At 37.7% G+C, this 23,109-nt stretch overlaps 1 protein-coding gene and 1 pseudogene across 1 annotated transcript; both read right to left on the bottom strand.

The window, feature by feature from the left end:
* Positions 1-1,095: 1,095 nt before the first annotated feature.
* LOC107811023 (protein CTR9 homolog) lies at positions 1,096-21,213 on the bottom strand. The gene is made up of 24 exons (XM_075223517.1): positions 20,808-21,213; positions 20,415-20,481; positions 20,091-20,285; positions 18,991-19,091; positions 18,597-18,650; positions 18,261-18,377; positions 18,103-18,166; positions 17,533-17,747; positions 17,351-17,435; positions 16,464-16,564; positions 16,208-16,300; positions 14,865-14,933; positions 13,943-14,035; positions 13,488-13,826; positions 10,939-11,019; positions 10,683-10,841; positions 10,346-10,441; positions 9,125-9,226; positions 8,935-9,042; positions 8,620-8,844; positions 7,375-7,641; positions 7,227-7,298; positions 6,231-6,545; positions 1,096-1,494 (listed from the first exon to the last, which is right to left on the bottom strand). The coding sequence occupies exons 1-24, from the start codon at positions 20,946-20,948 to the stop codon at positions 1,366-1,368; spliced, it is 3,288 nt and encodes a 1,095-aa protein (XP_075079618.1). The 5' UTR covers positions 20,949-21,213; the 3' UTR covers positions 1,096-1,365.
* LOC142165634 (U6atac minor spliceosomal RNA) lies at positions 6,822-6,971 on the bottom strand (annotated as a pseudogene).
* Positions 21,214-23,109: the final 1,896 nt, after the last annotated feature.

Below are 23,109 nucleotides of genomic sequence, written 5' to 3' on the forward strand. Positions count from 1 at the left end.
TATTTACGTCCGCTGATTATTTTTAATTTAAGTAATTTGATAAGCAATTATTTAGGTTAATTCTTTTTCTTTCTGTATCATGTTAGTAACATGATAAATTTTGTTATGTTTTGCCAGTATGTAGTACATGGATTCAGAAAAAAGAAGAAAAAAAAAAAGACATACCTGAGTGGATTCTACATGGATTCAGAAAAAGGAGGTACTTTTTACATATACATTGAAGGGCTGCTTCTGCTTCTGCATAAATGTCAGTTACTTCCTTCAATGCAGCACTTATTTTACAGAAGTTAATGCCATCTGGTGAGAAATCTTCCAATACAGATTCACCCTTTCAACAATCACTGTTTTTTTTGCTACTTTCTAGTGTGTGGAATTATCACATTTCTACCGTTTCTGACTTCTACTTGACATTAATTGCGCGTATAGTTTGAAAGTCCAAGTATGTCATAAAAAATTAAAATATCAATTATTGTTACTTTGTCGCGAAAAAAGTACTGAATTCCCTTAAATAGCAACATTACAGATTAGTTGAATCAAGGTGAAGTGTTACCTTAGTGCTGAAGATGACAATTCGCAGCAGCCCACATGGATTAAAATGCTCACCAACAGTTGATTGTGAAAGATCACAAATACTTGGAATGGAAAAAAACAGGATGTCAAAACCTGTTGACAGGAATTAGCATTTGAAACAAGTTTAGTTCTGTACTAGTTAAAAAACTCAATTACTCATAATATTCATCAGTGCCGAGCTAGGATAAGTGGTCACAAAGAAATGCTAATAAAACTAGGGAAAGTAAGTGATTAAAGAATGTTAATTATACAAAGAAAAACGTAGTGATGGCATAGATATTGACCTAACCAAGCTCGTATGGATCATCTCCAGACCTTAGTGAATGGACCATGAAAAGATCAACTAAGCTGTCTGATTTTTCAGTCAGTGTCTGTTTGATAAATAAATGAACTCCCAACTCCTGATGCAAAATATGCTCTTTTATCCAAATATAATGTTCTGAATAGCAAGTCTGTTCTAATCTTTAATTAGGATATGAAAGAATAACAGAGCATTATATCAATTCTATAGGAGTTCAAGGTCGATTTGGATTTGGCAAAAAAGTTAACTCATCTGAAACATTTCTCTATAAACATTATGCATTTACAGTACATCATCTGTTCTTCTATGACTTGAGCTACAGCTACCTTTTCTTCCTACAAGGAACTCAGGCTAGACTAGCCCAGGAAGCAAAAACAACAAAGCAGGCAGGCCAAGAAAGAGCCAATAGAAATCCCAGTGTGTTTGGCATAAAGGGAATGAATGTTGGTAATCTTGACATCCAGCAAATTAGGAGTTGTAATGGTATTTCATCTTCACTCATCATCATCAACAGTAGCATCGCCTCCGCCTTCTCCATCACTTCCCTGCCTCGGCAATGGCTCATCCTCGTCTGATTCTGACAATGCCTGCCTTCGCCGACTTGCATTTGCTGATGGTGCAGCCTTCAGCAATCAGAAAGAGAATCAGGAACCAAAACATACTATGCAGGAGTTACATTATAGTCCAGCATATCAGACTAAGAGAAACTTGTCAAGTAGTTTTTATTTCATATACTCCCTCCGTCCCAATTAATGTGAAGTGTTTGACTGGAACGGAGTTTAAGAAATAAAGGAAGACTTTTGAAAGTTGTGGTCTAACACAAATCATAGAAACTTGTGCGGCTAGAAATCAGACGAGGACAGCAATCAGAAAGAGAATCAGTGACCAAAACATACTATGCAGGAGTTACATTATAGTCGCAACATATCAGATAAAAAGAAACTTGTCAAGTAGTTTTTATTTCATATACTCTCTCCGTTCAATTAATGTGAAGGTGTTTGACTGAAACGAAGTTTAAGAAATAAAGGAAGACTTTTGAAACTTGTGGTCTAAAATAAATTTAAAAATTTATGTGGCTAGAAATCATCTCACTAAGGGTAAAAAGGAAAATTTAAAGTTGAATTTTTATAAATATAAAAAGGTGTAATTCTTTTCGGGACAGGCTTAAAAGGAAAGAGTATCACATAAATTGGGACAAAAGGAGTAGCATTCTACCACATCTGGATGACAGTTTAAAGGTCTGCAAGAAGGTCCGCCGAGAAAAATTATTGGATCTCCGAACATATTGAACTTGGAGAGCTGAACGTGATATAAACAGAGGAGCATTGTTCACAAGGCAAGATGAAAAAAGGTTTTCGCATTTTGCTCCTTGAGAATTACTTTGGTGTCTAAAGTTATTCTTGAATCTTTAATTAGTATTTACCCTATTATTGTCAAATTAATTGCATTAGTGATAGCTTGCCTACTTGTTTATATTGTTATCTATCTGTTTACATCTTTATTTTGAATTTTTATTTAATATATCCCCTAGTAGTTCTGCTCTAGGTTTGCACATTTTCTTTTTGACCTTTAGTTATAGATTATAGTCCCCTTTAGCTCTTTTATTGTATTTCTTCACCTGTTTTTCTAACCTTTAGTTGTAGATTATAGTTCCCTTTAGTTCCTTTATTTTATTTCTTCACCTGTTTTTCTAACCTTTAGTTGTAGATTATAGTTCCCTTTAGTTCCTTTATTTTATTTCTTCACCTGTTTTTCTAACCTTTAGTTGTAGATTATAGTTTCCTTTAGTTCCTTTATTTTAGTTCTTCACCTGTTTTGCGACCTTTAGTGGTAGATTATATTTTGGTTATTCATTTTATTTTTGTCGCTTGTTTTCGAGATAGTGCTTGCGTAGTGACTCCTAGATTATAGTAGCTTTGGTGAACGATGGTAGGGTAAGGTCTTGACCTCGGGGGTGTCATCGCCGGGGAGGGGGTGTGGGGGTAAGAGGGCTAAGGGAGTTGCTAGGCTGAGAGTGGGGTCTTGGAACATAGGAACTTTGACTGCAAAATCTGTAGAGTTAGCGAAGATCTCGAGAAAAGGAAGATTAATATAGCTTGTGTACAGGAGACTAGGTGGGTAGAAGATAAGGTGCGAGATGTGGACAAGTTCAAACTATGGGTATGTATCTTGGTTGATAAGGACCTCCGTGAACTAGTGGTGGAGGTTAGGAGGGTGAATGACAGGTTGATGACTATTAAGCTAGTTGTTGGAGGTTTTACTTTGAACAAAATCAATGCGTACGCACCCCAAGCAGGCTTGGATGAGGAAGTCAAGAGACGTTTCTAGGAGGATTTGGATGAGATGGTGTGTGGTATCCCGCATATCGAGAAGCTTTTCATAGGAGGGGATTTCAACGGCCAGATTGGAGCGACGTCTTGGGGTATGATGATGTGCATGGTGGCTTTGATTTTGGAGATAGAAATGGAGGAGGAACGTCTCTGGACTTTTCTAGAGCATTTGATTTGGTGATAGCAAACTCGAGTTTCCTAAAGAAGAAGGAGCACTTGGTCACCTTCCGGAGTTCGGTGGCCGAGACTCAAATTGATTATTTACTCTGCAGGAAGTCTGATAGAGGTCTTTGCACGGATTGCAAGGTCATCCCGAGTGAGAACCTCGCGACCCTTCATAGGCAGAACCTAAAGCGCAGGAGTTGGAGGTCAAGTTGCTGACTATGGGGGCTTGGAGTAGTAGTGGGGACGCCAGCGCTATGTGGACCACGACTGCACAGTGCATTAGGGAAGCCGCGAGAGAGGTATTAGGGGGTCTCTGAAAGGGTTACCCCGGTGATCACAAGGGAGACTAGTGGTGGAATGGAGAGGTGCAAGGAAAAGTGGAAACCAAGAAAGCAGCGTATCTGAAGCTAGTGGAAAGTGTAGACGAGGAGGAGAAGAAGGGGAATAGGGAGCAATATAAGTTGGCTAAGAAAGAGGCAAAGCTAGCAGTTACGGCAGCCAAGACTGCAGCTTTTAGTCGTTGTATGAGGAACTCGAAGGCCGAGGCGGGGATAAGAGGTTGTTCAGGTTAACCTAGGCGCGAGAAAGGAAGACTCGTGACTTGGACCAAGTGAAGTGCATCAAGGACGAAGAAGGTAGAGTTCTGTTGGATAGGGGGCTTATCCGTCCAGGATGGCAGACCTACTTCCATAGTCTCTTGAACGAGGAGGGGGACAGGAGCATTGTACTGGGTGATTTGGAACCCTGTGGGAGTCGTCGTGACTTCGGGTATTGTAGGCGGATTAGAGTTGATGAAGTGGAGAGGGCTATGCGTGAGATGAGCAGGGGCAAAACGACCAGGCCGGATGAAATCCCGGTGGAGTTTTGGAAAAGTGCGGGCAAGGCAGGCTTGGAGTGGCTCACTAGGTTATTTAATGTCATTTTTAGAACGAAGAAGATGCCCGAAGAGTGGAGGTGGAGCATGATGGTTCCTGTATACAAAAACAAGGGTGATATCCAATATTGCAATAACTATCAGGGTATCAAGCTGCTTAGCCATACTATGAAAATCTGGGAGAGAGTAGTAAAGCTAAGGGTAAGGAGGAGTGTGTCTATTTCCGAGAACCAGTTCGGGTTCATGACGGGGCGTTCGACTACTGAAGTCATCCACCTTGTTAGCAGATTGATGGAGCAGTATAGGGAGAGGAAGGACTTGCATATGATGTTCGACTTAGAAAAGGCGTACAATAAAGTTTCAAGGGAGGTTTTGTGGAGATGTTTGGAGGCTAGAGGTGTACTTGTTGCCTACATTAGGGTGATTAAAGACAAGTATGATGGAGCAAAGACCTAAGTGAAGACGGTGGGTAGGGACTCAGACCATTTTCCGGTTATGATGGGGTTGCATCAGGGGTCGGCACTCAGCCCTTTTTTGTTTGCCCCAGTGATGGACGTACTGACGCGCCATATCCAAGGGGAGGTGTCGTGGTGCATGCTATTTGCAGATGATATTGTATTGATTGACGAAATGCGAAGCGGTGCGAACGCGCAGTTAGAGGTATGGAGGCAGACCCTGGAATCTAAAGGTTTCAAGTTGAGCAGGACCAAGACATAATACTTGGAGTGTAAGTGACTAAGTTCAGTGGTGAGACTCGGGGGGGGGAGGTGAGGCTAGACTAGGAGAGGAAGTTTTAAGTACCTTGGGTCTATTATTCAAGGGGACGGTGAGATTGATGAAAATGTCACCCATCGTATTGGGGCGGGATGGATGAAATGGAGACTCACTTCCGGTGTTTTGTGTGACAAAAAAGTGCCGCCAAAACTTAAAGGTATGTTCTACAGAGTGGTGGTCAGACCGACAATGTTGTATGGGGCTGAGTGTTGGCCAGTCAAGATCGCTCATGTCCAGAAAATTAAGGTAGCAGAGATGAGGATGCTGAGACGGATGTGCGGTCACACCAAGTTAGATAGGATTAGAAATGAGGTTATTCGCGACAAGGTGGGTGTGGCCCCTATTGAGGACAAGATGCGGGAAGCGCAACTTAGGTGGTTTGGTCATGTGAGGAGGAGGACATAGACGCCCCGGTGAGGTGTGAGAGGTTGACATTGGAGGGCCCACGGAGAGGTAGAGGTAGGCCAAAGAAGAGGTGGGGAAAGGTGATTAAGCAAGACACGGTGCAACTTCAGTTGACCGAGGACATGACCCTTGATAGGAAGGTATAGAGATTGAGGATTAGGGTAGTAGAGTAGGTAATCCAGAGTGTTCATAACAGTAGTATTGACACGCAGTCTCACTTTCTGTTGGTAGTAGGTTTTTATGACTAACTGTTGTTTTTTTTCATTGTTGATCACCTTACTATCTTGTTGTTTTTATTTTGCTTTTATATGGCTTTTTGGTGCTGTCCCTTCTTGTCTATATTTTCATTAATGTGATGCTTATACTTTCCTGAGCCAAAAGTCTATTGGAAACAGCCTCTCTATCCTCACAAGGTAGGGGTAAAGTCTGCGTACACACTACCCTCCCCTGACCCCACGGTGTGGGATAATACTGGCTATGTTGTTGTAGTATTCTAGTGTGACCCAAACATATTGCCGTTTGGTTGGTTGGAAAGTGGAGCAGTAGGGAAGTAAAAGAGGAATCATAAAGGTTAAGTTTCTTATTTTCAGGATAGAACAGAATTTCCAAGTACTCGAGTTTAGATAGGAAGGAGGAAGTAAATGCCTTTTACATCCTCTCCATTTCTACCAAATCACCAAAAGGGAAATGACATTTGCACAATAAGTACACTCCAAATTTACCTCTCCATCCCTTGAACCAAATAGTGTAACAGTATAAGGAGAGTACAAATATATATAGACACACACACACACAGAGAAAGAGAGATTACAGTGTCATCCTCGGCATCCGAATCTTCAAGCCCGGCTGCTGCAAGTAGATCCTGTGGATTATCCTCTGCTTGCTCATCATGATCATTTGTTGGATAATAAGGTTCTTCATAATTTCTGTGACGGTCACCATCATCCATTTCTTCCTGATCATCCATCTCCGCTTCTGCTTCCTCAGATTCGTAATGAGATTTCTTGTCCCTCTTTCTCCGCTTCCCACCTTTCTTCCTCCTCTTCTCACCATGCCCGCCCTCGTCATCCTCAGTCTGGGGCCTGTCCTTTCGCTTAGAGGCAGGAGTACTACTCTTCCATTGTTCCTAGCGACAAAATATGTAATTTCTTGAACTTTAAGTGTAACCGAAAATTCTTATCCTTGGAGGACAGAGAAGAAAGACGAACAGCAATGATATGTAAACCGAAGTACACGTTTGACCTTGCTGTTTAGAGATCAGTTAACTGTTTCTTACGCCTCTATTTTAGTATGTTATCCTGGAAAGTGCTATAACTTCTCTTTTAGTATTTCTATCATACCTAAGCCGTCATGCCATCACCTAAACAATAAAATAATCTGACAATCCTTGGTTAATCAAATCAAAAAATTGTAAATTCCATTTTTTTAATTTTTTTAGTCTTAAACCCAAGTCACTCTTTTTACTCAAAAGTCCGGTAACAGGCAAAGCCCGAAGGCTGTTCCAATCCCTGTTTGGGGAGATGCCAACACCATCTCTCCTTTCTACAAACACACTCCTTTTATCCAAAAGTGTTCAGGTGAAAATTTTTAAATTAGATAATTTCCATTTCCCAAAGTGAGAAATTTGAGGACTAGAACCTGAAATGATACACATTTTGGAGGAAGTGTGAGACACTGCTTATGTGAAGATAGTCTAAATCTCCTCCTTTGGTGCTCAGAAATCTACTAAAGTAATTTCTCCGAGTATAAAGCTGATGTGCCCTCACTAAAATTGTGATGTATAGCACTGACAAATGACAAAATATACCTTAATGCGCTCTAAATGCTGCTCTTGCTGCATCACTTGCTTGAGTTCATCCTCTTGTTTCCTTCTCTCTAACTGTTTCCAGAGGCATGTGAGTAAAAGTAAGCAGCAAAAGCAATAACCAGAAGACACAATGCCATAGAGAACTAACTTGATATTTTCTCTGCTCCTCAGCTTTTCTACGATTTTCTTCAGCCAATATGACCTGACGAGCAAGTTCCAGTCTCTGCTTATTCTGTTGATCTTCACGCTCAGCTGCCTCACAGTGAACTTTTGCAGCCTCAAGCAAATGCTTGCAATATCCAACATGAGTTTCAATTTTTTTCTCATCAAATCCATGAACATGAAGATTTGAAGCTGCAGACAATAGACTGAATAAGCGAACTGCATTCTTCAGCTCTGCAACCGTTGCTCTCTCCTACGCCATCACAAAAATACAAACATAAGAACTAGAGATGCCACTTTTTCTTTCTCATGTATAATTCATGGTAAAATATAGCACTCAAAATACCTGTAAATTGAGTAGTCAATATAATAAATCTGAAAAAAACAGCAAATTCACTTAAGAACCCCCCCCCCCCCCCACACACACACACACACACAAAAACACACTACCACCCCATCCGCGCATCCCAAACAAAGAGGGAAGCCATGTTACTTATGTTCAGATACACAGTCAAACGAGACAATCTGCAGCTACCCTGATGAATTTTGAAGTTTTAAACATTAATCCCCAGCCAAAGAAAGGTATAGTCAAAGTATCAATATATGAGAATCTAGGTGCCAAGATGATCCTGGCAGAGATCAACTATATTTCCCAAAGACAACCAGTTGGACATATACGACTACAGTGATCACCATTCTCCAACCAGGCACAGGTAACCTGACTTGAAAAAGTCCGCCTTCTTGGTTCTCCAAATATAACTTTAACAGCTTGGGTTTAATCCAGATTCAGCTGTCACAGATCTTCTTCCGGGCATTCAGCTAGGCTCTATTTTTTCTTTGCGCTTGATATGTCCATGTAGTAGATGCTTCATTAAAGAACATACAACCCCCCCCCCCCCCCGCGCGTATTGGCACTCCAGATTTCAACTGGTTAGGGTTATTTGGCGGTGCACATACATATCTCATTAAAAGCCTGTTGAGCAGTTATCATACGCACAACATGATGGACTTGCATCATATCTAGAAAATCATGAAATCTTCGCAGCTAAAAGGAAAAACGTTATTTATCAAGAAAATTTACAAAATCATCACAACATATGATAAATATTTAAGAATGTGACCAAGGAAGAGCAGTTAACAGGGACTAATCAAAGAAATTCATTCATTTCAGTTTGACCACGGGGAGGATGGAGGAAGGAGAGGAAGAAGGGAGAAGCTCATCTCAAAGTACCTCATCCACAGTCCGCTTAGTCTTTTGTAACGTTGAGGCTGAAAATTTCTGTAGTGCTACTCCACTGTCAAATCTCAATGTATAATTTGAAGGTGCTAAGTGGATGGCTCTTAATAAAGTCTTTTTACAATCTTGCCACTGTTCAGCTTCATAATGTGTTCTTGCTAAATAGAGGAGCACTTGACTGTCGGTATTATGATAAAATTTCCGCAAACAATTTTCATACTGCAAGATACAAGCCCATCAACACATTCAGCGATGCGGAAGTATCAAACATGAGAAATAGCTAAAAATGAAGAGAGAATAAGAACATACCATTTTCACAGCCAATGCGAAGTTCCCTTGAGCAAAGTGAACATGTGCAAGATTAATCCACACATCAGGCATTTGGACAAAAACATTTCCACTGGCAGCTTCTTGAACCTATAAGGAAGAATGTTCAGCAGACACTACATAAACTTGAAGTTTTGCCTCGACTGGGTAGAAGTAGAAAAAGTTAACGGACCTGTGTGAAAAGATCCTTTGAAATGTCAAATTGGCCTTTTTCTGCCAAAACAACACCAGCACCATTTGCTGCATAGAGATTTGCATTATGCTGAAAGAGAACCTGATGGAGTAAACAGTATTGGCACATCAGGCAACTGAAAGTTCAACCGAGGGTTTTATCAAAATGCAAACAGACAAAATCCAAAAAGGAAGTCTGAAGCTTACACAGAAGCACATGTTCACATGACAGGGACATGATGACTATTTCAAAAGATAGTATGGCATACAAAACACACCGATGACACATCAAATACACTGTTTCTATTGGGATTATTTATTTCCTTTAACGTACAAATATCTAAAGAGAACACCTAAACATATATGCCAAAACAAGAATCTTATATATGCACTATACAAAGTTATGCCATTATCTCACTTAGTACATTCACAGCAATTTTCGATGCTCTCCTGTACAACAACAACGACCCAGTAAAATCCCACAAAGTGGGGTCTGGGGAAGGTAGTGTGTACCCCTACCCAATAGGGCAGAGAGGCTGTTTCCAATAGACAAGTGTGTATATGCTCTCCTGTACATATACACAAAAATCTGTATACTTTTAATCTCCAAAAATTAAAAAAGAAACATAAAACATAACTGACAAATTCACTTCACGCACTTGAGACACTTCAAAGACACAACGATCTCGGACAGGCAACCAAAAAAAGCATTGAGCAAGATCATTGTGCCTTGGAGACAAACATATTTGGGAAGTGCCCAAGGGAGATGCAAAGATCCCAAATAGAGAAATTTAAAAATGAAAACTCCAGGTTGCAGTAAATGAATTCACTTAACACACGTTATCCACTTAAAGCGGGATAACCTGGTAAAAGTTCAAGGCAAATATTCGGCTTCAATAGCAATCATGGTTTTATCTTTTGCTATCTTCATCTAAGGTATAGTATTACTACTTCACTGAAGCCAATTGTCAAAAACATATCAGTTACTGCTCAGCTTTAACAGCTAGCAACTTACAATGAATTAGAGCGCACATAGTTTATTAGCTAAACTGAGTCAGATGCGTGAGGTTTGCAATAGTAGCAGAGCACCTCCACCACCAAACAGTAGGAGGAGGTTGCAGTCACGCGGATGGTAAGTGAGAATATCCTTGATCCTCTTGGGTGGGATTATTGGGATGGGAGGAACCTGAGTTTTTAAATTGCATTGGGAGAAGAACAATACCTTTGTATAGAGTTCTTTAGCCTTCTCTAGATGAGTAGCTTCCAACTTTGGAGCTCTTTTCTCATTCCGAATCGCCGCGAAGTAGTTCCAATTTCCCTTTACAATACAAGAAAATATATGATAAGCAGATGTTCCAGGTTCTACTATTAGCTTAATTAGTAAGGACATAAGTTGTGCCAGTCATAAGTCCATGCAACTTTAAACTCAAGAAACAACCAGATACAATAGGGTGACAATAAAAACATGCTGGGGGGGGGGGGTATTATATATTTCACCAACTAATGACAAAAAATCATGAGACGAGAAAATTTAATCAGCTCAAAACAAACATATTCACCAGACAAAGAGTAGCATAAGAATCATTTCCATCAGTTGCATCTTTAGCAGCCCGAAAAGTTTCTTTTGCCTTGACCCAATCATCATTCTTAAGTTCCAAATCACCAAGCATTAGCAGTGCATCTGGACACTTCTCGTCCACCTTGAGTGCATCACCAATCTGTGATCAATGAAAATCTATTGTAAGAAGGCTTCTGGGTAGCGAGAATACACAGAGGATAGTATGCACATAAGGATACAAGGGGAGAAATAACAACCAGCTCAATACTTAGCTGCACGTTATTTCGAGCTTTTGCAATGGCAGCAAGCCGCAGATAAGCATCTACATAACCTGGATACTGAAATTCAGGAAAAGAGGTCATACGGGATAGCTTAGGATGAAATAAAGACAGTGCAAAAAGATACAACAGTTATATAATATCCCCACAACAATATTCATGTTAATCTTACTGGCTTTAAAGCTGCAAATAGTGGAAATCATTTAACTAACTTTGGGACAGCAAAATCCTCCTCCAATGGTGTTATTTAAAGCTAATGAGGCATCATCACTAGAATTATACAAAGCCATCTGTATTGGGCATCAAAAGACTGACTCTTCGGTTTAATTAAGTTCGAGCAAGTTTTTTTCAATGAGAAAGTTTGAGCAAGTTAAGAAAGGCCCCATTTGATTCAAGTCATATAATAGCCCATTATGAGTCTACTACATTTTATCAATAACTTATCAGATAATTATTTAGACAACAGATGTATCCGTTGCTATAAAGATCTGCATATCTACCTTAATTTATCCCCATATCTAAATGTGGAAGAACCGAGATTTGAAGAGTGTAACCAACATAAATTTCTCACCCTCTCCCTAAAGTTGTTCTCTGATGTCTCTGGAAAACCAGCCACCATTCTCCTTTCTGCACTTGCTCCGATTAAGACAAGAGGGATGCTCCTCCTATTTGTGATATTCCCTACCTTTATTCATGATTACATTGGCAAAAGGTATGTCATGGGCAGTTTTCCAGCCATGCCCCATGACCCCTTGGGCGTGCCCCGTGGCGTCCTAGCAAGCCTCCCAATGCCTAGCGCCACGGACGGCCCCGTGGTCTTGGCCGCGCCAAGTGACAAGAGCGCATGTGCCTCTGTCGCCCCACCGATATCCCTCACCAGCACCCAGCCGCAAGCAGATGCCAAAAGCGCCGTGCGCGCAGACAACGCCGCACGCGCAGACCGTGATGCCAAAGACAATGCTGCTGACAACGGACCTGTTTCTGCCTTGTAGAAAACTAAGTCCTTTTCGTTGTAAATATAGAGTAGTTTTATTTCATGTAATTCCATTATGTTTCTCTAGCTTAGTCAAGTCTAGTTTTGTAGCTTTGGTTTCTTTTTTTAAGCATTATTAGGGGGATCAAGCATTCAAAACTTTCTAGCAAGCAAACAATTCTCTCTACCGGTGTCTCTCCCCCTCGACACCGCGTTGCCTTTCTGTAATAGCTTTCATTAATGCAATCAAGCTTTCTTTCTTTCTCAATTCTCATTTTTGTTCTCTCAATTGCTCTTGACATTGGTTTTCCCGTACGGCACTGACAATCTCGTCTAGCGTACGGAGGGGACCTCAGTTGGCGGACAGTAACTGCACTGACATCAGTTGTTTAGCCTTACGTCGCCCTTCCAAGGAATCTCAGGAAGGCGCCGCGTAACAGGTAGTGGCTAAAGAAGCAGCTGAGAATTGAAAATTTTCCCCTTCCCATTGAGATGGGGAGTTACTCCTTCACCACCATTACTTCTTATTACTTTTGACTTCATGCAACCACTTTGTATATAACATCTTTTATAGGATTTCAGAAACATTTATGCAATGATACAACCAAAAGCCAGTGACTATTTTACTATTTTTGGTTGAGGATAGGTTATCAATAAGCTTGCAAAAAAATAATATTGAATTTTTAAATAATTAGTAGGCGTATTATTTTCTGTGAAAAATTGTTAAACGATACACATTTTATAATGAAGATTATCAAATTTAAAATATGAAATTCTTTTTATCTCCATCCATTTAAATAAATTAAATAAATTATTCTTTTCCAAATAATCAAATTGGCCACCAATCAAATTTATTGAATCTATGAACGTATCCATATTCTTTAATTTTGATCTTTCATTTAACATCGTTTTGATAAATAAATGGATAAGTCTTTCAGTCAACAACTTTATACACCAATTATAGATGCTATAAATAATTCACAAATTTAAGGAGTTCAAATTAATGCTTCCTCTGTTCCAAAAAGACTAACAGGATTCCACGCACAAGCATTATCTCATCTAATTTTCAATGTGAACCCAACATTGCTTTCTGTTTGTAAAATAAAACTAATTTAGAAACTATGTAAAAGTACTACATATCATAATTTTTATAATTTAAAAAAAAATCAAAACTATGTAAAAGTACTATATACCACATATAATTAATTAAGCATTCAAACCAACATAGAGTAATACTATCTTACGTTCTTTTCACCTTGATGTGACGGCTCATGTATTTCTTTTCTTTTTTTAATCTTTTAAAAGTCAAGATTAGATTGGGTTTTTTCTTTGTCTTTTCTCTTTGCAACTCATACTATTTCAATTTTTTCCCCTTTGAAATACCCAGACCTTCCACATAACAGTCTATGAATGCATAGGGAGAAAATTGAAGGACAGTACTTCTCAAAAGTCTAACCATCTTAATCATATAACAACCAAGAACAAAAACTGAGCTTCATCAATGTTAGGAGTCACCAATAAGCCAGGTCATAATCAATTGGACATGCATGCATACCTTAAATAAGATAAGGCGGTAAAAGATGCTAGCAGTTTCTGTGTCATGCAACTGCTCCAGTAATCTTGCCATGTTAAAGAGTGTTGAAACTTTATTCCAAGGAAGTTCCACAGAAATTCCTTGTTCCTCAAGTCTATGAAACAGCTGGAAGTCCTTGTATTGCTGAACAGATTCACTGGCATTGATTGGATATTGTGCACTTTTAAACATATCAGATCGTGCTTCACCATTGGAATATAAATGCCCTTCAGAAGTTGGATCATCAGACTGTCCTTTAGCATCAAGGAATTTAAGCCATATACCATCACCTAGGGCTTCCTTGAAACTTTGTGCAGCAAGCTGGAAATCATTAATCAATAGAGGTTAGCGATCTAGATAATATGCCATTATTGAATGGCATATTATCTAAACATGCAAGCAGGTTGAAATCGATGACAAAAAGAAACTTTACAGACCTCAAATTCTCCCCTTTCAAAATGGAGGACGCCAATGTTGTTGAGTAACTCAATTGGTACTTCTTCATTTGACTTCTTAAGTAAATTCCGCGCCTGCAAAATTAATCAGGTCTTACCTTAGTTATGTATACCAAAATCTTCTTTCAGAGAGCTTAAAATCTAATGAATTTCAAATATGATCATTTTTTTGGTGCAGTTTTCTTAATCCACCTAAGCTGTTCATAGTACCATCAAGAGAAATTTAAAACACTGATGTTACACAAAGCAGTAACTGCAGAAAGCAATTCTATATGCTCAATCTCCAGCTACTCACATATAAAGCATGCCATATTTGCATCTAAGCTGTTTGGAACTCTATGTCTTCAATCAGACAAAAGGTATTTCCAGCTACCAAGTACCAACTCTTTTGATAAATAAGATTTCCAACAGCTTACTACTAGAGTAAAGTAAGAGCTAAAACATCTGCAAAATGAAAGTACGTACTAGATTTTTATTTTTTGAACAGATGAAAATGAATAGTAGACTTGCAACCCAAAAGAAGGAACAAAGAAACAAGAAAGATGCATGAAATTTAAGCAAACTTACAAGTTTTGGAAGGCGGAAAATTATGGAGCAGATAATTTTAAACTCTTCATTTCAGCTAAAATAGAACTTAGAGAGAGAGACAGAGGTCAAACAGAATGAGATGGGTCCTCAAAGTATTGAAGATCAGAAAGACTGCTTAATTAGTAGATGTTTCCATCAAGAATACCCTTTTTTATCAGTAAAATACCCAGCTTATATCTGCTAAATCAATTCCAAAACAACAGATGTTCTCCCCTTCACTCCTTCATGAAACCAGAAGTACATTCTACTTCTGAAAGCATAACTAAGTCAACTGAGCAAATATACAGAGATAAATGGAAATATTCGAGGCCCTTACTGTTTTAAAGGCTTCTAAAGCAGCAGCAGGATCATTTGAGATTAACAGTTCTCCTATATCCAAAAAGGCCTGCATAGACGCATGAGAAGATAAATAAAGCAGATCTCAGGAAGAGAACAGTATCTGACTCAAGATATCATGCCATCCTAAGTCCAATATTTTTTTGTGAAGTAAATGGTTTTATCAATGTTGGGAAATCCCTGTAGTACCATCCTAACTCCCAGTCTAATTTTAAATGGCTGAAAGTTCTGTATCTGGTGACATAAGATGGAACAATAGCATAGGTCAGCAATCATAAATCACTATATTGGAAAAGGGATAGGGAAAAACCTAATCAGTTACCAGTATCCATGAAAAGCGTAGGAAAGACAAATCTTCAATTAAATTCAATACTGGACCTTTTTTTTATACATTCAAAGCTGAACTCCACCCTCCTTATGTCAGTTCCACTAAATGTAGTAAACTGACTTAACCTAGTGAACCAAATCAAATAAAAACTGAACTCATGATTTAGAAATTAAGTGATCAATGTTGATCTGTAAAAATGACAAACCAACAATATCCTTTGACAATTACAGTCTGCGCCTGTGGGACCTAAAATCGTCTAAATTATTTTGTATTATATCTTCTCAATAATAGTTTCCCTAGTAGATAAACTTCAAAAAATTACTTATGAAGTGAGAATACGCAAAAAATAATCTTAACCTAATAATAAGTATTGAGTATCTAAGTTTCAAATTCTCATCTTGAACATCTAAAGTAGAGGTTACCTATTATTAAGATGTTTTCATGGTTGGACAAGTTTGTTCGCATCATTTTAAAGAAGTCAAAGTCATATCATGAATTACACCAAACATGGCGTTAAGCACTTTAAAAAGTATGTAGCTCAATCACATCAAGTTGTCACTATCATACACATATTGGAGTAAATAGAAGTTAACAAACTCACTAAATCTGGTACATGAATAGAAAATCAGGATACTGTTAAGATGCAAAAGAGAAGATTTTTCAGTTTTTAATTGCCAGTAACATGAAGAAAAAAACAAAAATCATGGAGATAGAGTGGCACAGAAACAATTTCGATAAAAAGAGCCAATGAGTTTATTTCATCAACAATAAGCAGCAGGACAGTGGTATGACATTTTAAAATCATATACTAACAGAATTTAAACTCCCACTCTCTTTTACTCAAGAGACTAAAAGGATTGCATCCGCATCACATGCCCTTTTTTCAGAAACTATCTTTTATTTGTTCATTTTGCCTTTTTTCCCCTCTTTTTAGTTCCCTGCACCTACAAAGGTCTTCTAGAAACTATTATATAGAATAAGTGACAATAAAAGACCTGGGGATCACGAGGATCAATTTTAGTGGCTTTCTTCAAGTATTCCTGAGCTTTCTCTGTCTGGCCAAGCTGCACATAAATGTGTGCAAGAGCCTAGAACAACAAAAAATAAACTATTCAAAGAACAAAAACAAAATGTTGAAAATAGTCAGAACTGAAAACAATGAACATAAGAATTTATCAAGTTTTTTTATACAATAATTAAATGTTGACAATATTCCCTCCCAACAAAATACTCTATCAAGTATCAACTCACTTTCACTGTCTCATAACTTTCAGGGTAAACCTCCAAAACTTTCTCAAAGTTTGCCTGCGAACTCCGAAGATCTCCCAACTTCAGCTGTACTTGTCCCAATCCTAAGTTAGACAAGCAAAATGGTAAAACAGATCAAAGCACGATTTAGTTAGCAAGTTTTACTTTCCCAATTGAAAGCCTGAAACCTTTTGTTGCACGTTGCATTCTCCAACCACCACAATTAACCCGTTTCAGAGGAGGCAAGACGTGTGCTCTCAAGGGAATTTTAGTCATTTGAAGCACCTTTTTTTAATAATCATTCTTGGCAGGTATGTTAATGATCCTCCAATATCTGATGAATTTATCATCTAAGTCATATAGGGACTCAAGGTGGTTATAAGGAGACAACTTTTCAGTTTCAGGCCACCCAGGACCAACTTGGAAGAAAGATGCCCAGAAGCGCGGCAATTCTTTTAAGGGTCGTTTGGTTCATATGTGGGATAGACAAGGATATTCCATGGGCTGGGATATCCCATGGGATTAGCTATCCCACCTTCTATATGGGATAGCTAATCCTCTCATTTTGGTAAAAAATTTATCCCACCATTAACTAATACAAAACATGGGATAAGTACAATCGCATATTCTATCCCGGATTAGTATCCCTATCCCGGTAACCAAATGACCCTTAGTTGCCTATATCTATTCTTTTTCATTTTTTCACGCTACACCTGCCGATTAGAGAAACCTACTTAGAAAGTCATTTGCCATTTCGCCATCTACCATAGATTAAAACTTATGAACCTTGGATCACTACAATTTTCTAAATGGAAATTCAAAGCAACGAAAACCATGAAAAGAGAAATAAAAGCAAATACTTAGTGACAGACAACACAAAGAAAACATACCGTAATAGGGTAATACAAATTCATGCGGCTTATTGCTTTCTTTTACAGATGCCATGTAGTACATTCCAGCTTTCTCATAGTCACCCTTCAGTCATGGGAAACAAAATGAATATCATCAGATTGAAGCTTTAGGGGGATCATAAATAAGGATCATGCTATCAAAGGTTTTTGTTTCTTCAGACCTTGCTGTGGTATGAGCGTGCCAAATTGTAGTACGAATGAGACTTAGTTGGCCCATGTGTGGTTACAGCAAGTGCAGTCTCAGTCAATTGCTCCACTAGAAAATGCTGACCAGTGAAGAAAAAATGATTGGCCAGATAATTTAGAGCCATTGCACAGTAGGGATATGTCTCGAAAGCTCTTTGCATCTTTTCCATTCCTCTCCTAATACCAGACGCTGTATATAAAGAGCTGATACCAAATTAGACATCATACTGTTAAAAACTCTATTTTTAAATGATTAAAATCAGGAGACTCGCACAAACTATAATCCCTGAGAAATCTCAACCAGAGCTTTCTAAACAAGATAAGGTATTTCACAATGACTCTTCTAGATATGCGAGTAAGAACTAATTTCTCCGAAGAAGCAAAATTGATCTTATTGGTCACTTTTGCACCTTCAAGGCTTTACAGCAATCTGACTTTTAATTATATCTTCTGACTTTTAATTATATCTCCTGCCTGGAATGTGCAGAATTAAATTAGAGTCACATATATAGACTCCACACATCAATCTAAGGGACAGAACTGACCATCATTGTTTTGCAAATCCAGAATTGCTAGTGCCACCAGAGCCTCCACATTCTCTGGGTCTAACTACAGTTTTAGAAGTAGTTACAAGAAAGTCATATCAGTTAAAAATAATACAACGAATTGTAACAAAATTATTAACACAAAATCTTTGACTTGCCTCCAATACACGACGAAAAGCCTGCTTTGCCTTTTCCACTTGGCCCAACTTGTATCGACAGAGACCTATTCCGAGCCTTACCGCAGCAGGACATTCTGGATAAACTTGCAAGGCCCTCTACCAAATACATGTGAGCCACAAAAGGGCATCATAGAGTCAATATCGCTTCTTCTAACAATATTTAGAGAATTATAAAACATTTTCCATGATAGATGAGTTTTGATGTCTCCCAACTGGATTATTTTTCATTTGGTGCGAAGAGGGGTAGCTACGCCCATTCTCCTATCCAAGGACAACAAATTAACCCATCTATAAAGTTATGGATGGACGTCGAACCTTATATAGCTCCAGTGAATCAGAATATCGTCCACGGCTAAACTGAACACAGGCCTGCAAAAGATTGGAGAAGGCAGTTGCTATGAGAGTCAATACAAGATTTTGAAACTTGAAATTAGCCTATAGTTACAATGGTTTGCACCAGAGCACAAGAAGCGAAAATTACGTCAGCTGATAGATGCAGTTCTTCAGTTAATTATCCTTCACATGTTACCATGGTCATCAACGTCACAATTCTAGGACAGTAAATTAATTTCATTCCCGAGCATATTGAAATGTTTAAAGCTGACCAACCACCATCATTTTTAGAAGACAGTTCTTAACTCCATAACGCCAATAAAATTTTAACATGCTAAAGGTTTCTGAAACGAAAACAAGCAAGGAATAGGCTTACCTGACCCAGGAGAGCAGGAACATTATCACGATCTCCATCAAGTACAATCTTGAAAGCAGCAAATGCCTGCTCTATATCGCCCTTGGCAAGTAAAAGCTGACCTGTAAAGCAGATGCGCATGCTCATCCAACTGGTCAACAATTACATGAGTACTATGACACCTTTTTATTCCAGCTTAACAATAAAATACAACCTTATATTCTAGAAAAGTGTTGACAAAGTAGTGTTTATTACAAGCATGATGAAAAGCATAATCCCTCAAGCACTAGTCAGAAACTCAACATATATGGTTGGCCATAGCCTATAAGTTCCTAATAAGTCTAGGAACCCTTTTCCCAAAGTGAATAGCAACGGGAAACTTCAGATGTTTGAAAACCCTCTTGAGAAACTCAAGAAACAGTATAAGATCCAGTAGTCAATGAAGCAAACTAACATGGCATAACCTATTTGTTTTTAGTAATTTTACGCAACCCTTTTTCCAATGTGAATAACTGGGGAAAAAACAGAAGTTTGAAAAACTGGTGAAATAACATCCATTCAGCCCCGGGCACATACTGTAGACTTAACCAAATGATTAGGCAAAATTATCACATCTCTTTAAAATTTTATCTTTTAAAGCCTTGACAAAGAATATCCTACCTGTTGCAGGTGTCAACTAAATGCATACGGGTAACTCAACATCGGTCCACAGACTTGTTGCAATACAACAACAACATACCCAGTATTATACACCGTGGGGTCTGGGGAGGGTAGTGTGTACGCAGACCTTACCCCGACCTTGTGAGGATAGAGAGGTTGTTTCCAATAGACCCTCGGCTCAGGAAAGCATAAGCACCACAATAATGAAAATATAGACAAGAAAGGATAGTACCAAAAAGCAATATAAAAGCAGAATATAAATAACAAGACAGTAAGGTGATCAACAATGAAAATAAACCTAGATTGGCCGTCCATGACAACTTACAGATTTACCCTCTCAGAAGAAGCTTACAGTCATTCTATTGCATCAGCAAAATGATTTTAAATTCAACCGCAAAAAGGCATCAAATTACTTGTTTCAAGCAGTAATATTTATACTAAAGAAATGAAATAATGATCACCTTTTCCAACCCAAGTAGAGGGCTCGTGCATGTCAATTCTAGATGCTTTATTATAATATTGAGTTGCCATAATAAAGTGCTCCTCTTTTTCTCTTTGTTTCGTCTCAATCTTCCCAAGATAACTATAATATGCACCCAATGCATTTAGAATGGCGATCCTCTCATACCTCACGTCTGCATAATATTCATCAATCTCTGCACCATAACAATGTGTAATAGGAATTAGTCTTTTTAAAGAAAGAAAGACAGCAACTTTAAATTCTCTGACTTCTCAATAAGAATGGACAAATACCCATTTGATGCACTTAAACGTGTCATAAGTACCTGGACTAGAACCTTCTTCCAATATTTGTCGAAACTGATCGATTTTCCCTTGTTTAAAATATTCCCTCTGCAAAATCCATCATAGATGGAGGGGGGGGGGGGGGCACAGAAAAATTTTAGAGAAACAAAAATCAAGTGTTGCGAAACGTGAGACTTACCATGCAAGTTTTCTATTTAAATTTTGTAAAACTGCTTTTATCCCCTCTACAACATAAATGTTCAAGCACAAATTCTATTTAATGCAACAAAAATTCGCATGCCACTAAATTGAACATTGCAACAAAAGGTCAAACAAAAGTGAGCTGATAATACACAAAGCAAAATAAATTTCCTACATGTGAAATTTCAACCCTAACAATTTCATAAGTGGGTGAGAGAGAGAATTGAACGTACAGCGATAATAAGCCAGAGATCAAGAGGAGCTTGTTCAGCCTTGAGAATGTCAAGAATGTCAGAAGCATCCCTTGGGAGTTGGTCCAATGATACCCTAACTTCCTCCTCGGAATTTTGTACTGGAATGTACACACTCGCCATTCAATTTCGCCTCAAACTCAACCAATAAATAACAAAACCCTAGGGTTCTTTATAGCGAAGAAGAAGCATATATCAGAGCTTTCAATTTGGAAAAATTCAAATTCTGTAAAGAACTGAGCGAACATGTATATGACTCTGTGTGTCTTCTCGAGCTGGTTGATTATTACATGAGCTTCGAAACATAGAGTGGTGGGTAGATTATTACCCAGGAGCTCTCTTGATTTTATTTGTAATGTAATTTCGCGCAGATTATTGTGTTGTGCTTGTATATAATCTCATGTGTTTTTCCTCTTTTGTCCTTTAAGTTTTTCTGTTTGTTCACTAACCTTTTATTGTGTTGAGTGATCTAACTATTTTGGATCTATAGTAAATGAAGAAATTAATACGTCGTTTGACCAAGCTGCAAAAATTATCTTATTTTGAGAAGTGTTTTTTTAGAAGTAATTTTCTCAAAAATATTTCTGATGAAAGCAGTTTGGCTAATTAATTTGAAAAGTGTTTCTGAGCAACAATTAGTATTTGGTCAAACTTTTAAAAACGACTTCTAAGTGTATTTTTTCTCAAAAATGCTTTCGGAGAAAAACTACTTTTTTTGCTTCTGCGCTTCTGTTGCTGCTTTTCCTCAAAAGAACTTTTTTTACTTTCAAAAGCTTGGTCAAGCACTTCAACTTTGAAAAAAAAATAGGATTTGAGAAGCTTGGCCAAACAGGTTATAAATATCCTAGTGTCGTTTGGTTATCGGGTAATATTATAATCTTGGGAAAGTATTTGGCAGTAAATATTTGATAGAAATCAAAAATGTTAAACTTTTAGCAAATTTAAAAGACTAAAATTAATTAGTTCGTATTTAAGGGATTATTTTGATCCTAACCTCAAACATAAGGGATCATTTTCGTCTAGAATTCTAAGTAGGATTGTACATGGATCGGATTGTTCGACTTTTATCAAAACTAAACCAACTTTATCGGGTTTGGATTGGTTCGATTTTGTCGGGTTTTTTTGTTATATGAATATTATTTCAATTTTACTTTGTTAAAAATTTTAATAAGTAGATTTATGTTTAGTAAAAATTAAAAAAAATGAACAAACATATGATCTATTAACATATTCTTATGGGAGAATTTTTGTAGTAATATATAATAGTTATTTTTTAGTCGTCTTACAATAAATTTTCGTTGATGTACATTTTCAAGGTTAACTGAATTTAATAACTAAATATAAAATCAATATGCTACCTATATAATACTATGTTCTATTTAATTTTAAATTATCGAAATACCACTTCAAATTCGAAAAGGATATAAAAATTTAATAGATTTTGACATATGAATATGAAAGAACAAAGAGATTGACGCAATTCACTCATACTTGATAAGAAAGTGATCATACAACTCATTACCCATTATTTAAAGTTAATAAAAATAGAGCACTTCATATTTAGCTAAAACATCCCATAAGAGAATCGCAAATATTTTTACACATTTTTAAAGAAAAATCTATGAAAAAGCTTAAAAGTATATATAAAAATTATATATTTATATGTCGGTTTGGTTCAATTTTTTTATTCAATACCAAATCAAATCTAGTCGGGTTTTTAAATCGGTTTGGTTTGGCTTTTCGGTTTGGTGCAGTTTTCCGGTTCGATTTGTACACTCCTAATTCTAAGTCGCGGATCATAAAGGCGACTCTTATATTTCTTTTAAAAGACAAAATTACCCTCTCAAATTCCTCCAGCATCCGCATGTAGAGTCGCTTATCCTAAAGGCGACCCTCATATTTCTTCTAATTGACAAACTACCCTCTTAAGTCGCATATTGTAAAGGTTGCCTCATATACCCTCTTAAGTCGCCCATTGTAAAGGCGATCGTTATATTTCTTATATCAGAACTGCCCGCAAATTTCAGTCCCAACTTTCTTTTCAAATACACTGCTCTTTCATCTCATCCCCTCAATTGAATTCAAAAACTTTGAGATTCAACAAGCACAAATCAAAATCCAAACCTAAATTATTCTTCACTGATCGATTGATCATTCGCCAATTCTTCAATTACATAGAAAAATTTACAGTTATAGATATCCCCATTGTTATAAATTCGAGATGAATGGAGTGGCAGACTGCAGCGTTTGCTAACATGACAACGGTTTCTAAAGCTTACTGTCA

The sequence above is a fragment of the Nicotiana tabacum genome, chromosome 10 (assembly GCF_000715075.1).
Source record: "Nicotiana tabacum cultivar K326 chromosome 10, ASM71507v2, whole genome shotgun sequence".
NCBI classification, from domain to species: domain Eukaryota; kingdom Viridiplantae; phylum Streptophyta; class Magnoliopsida; order Solanales; family Solanaceae; genus Nicotiana; species Nicotiana tabacum.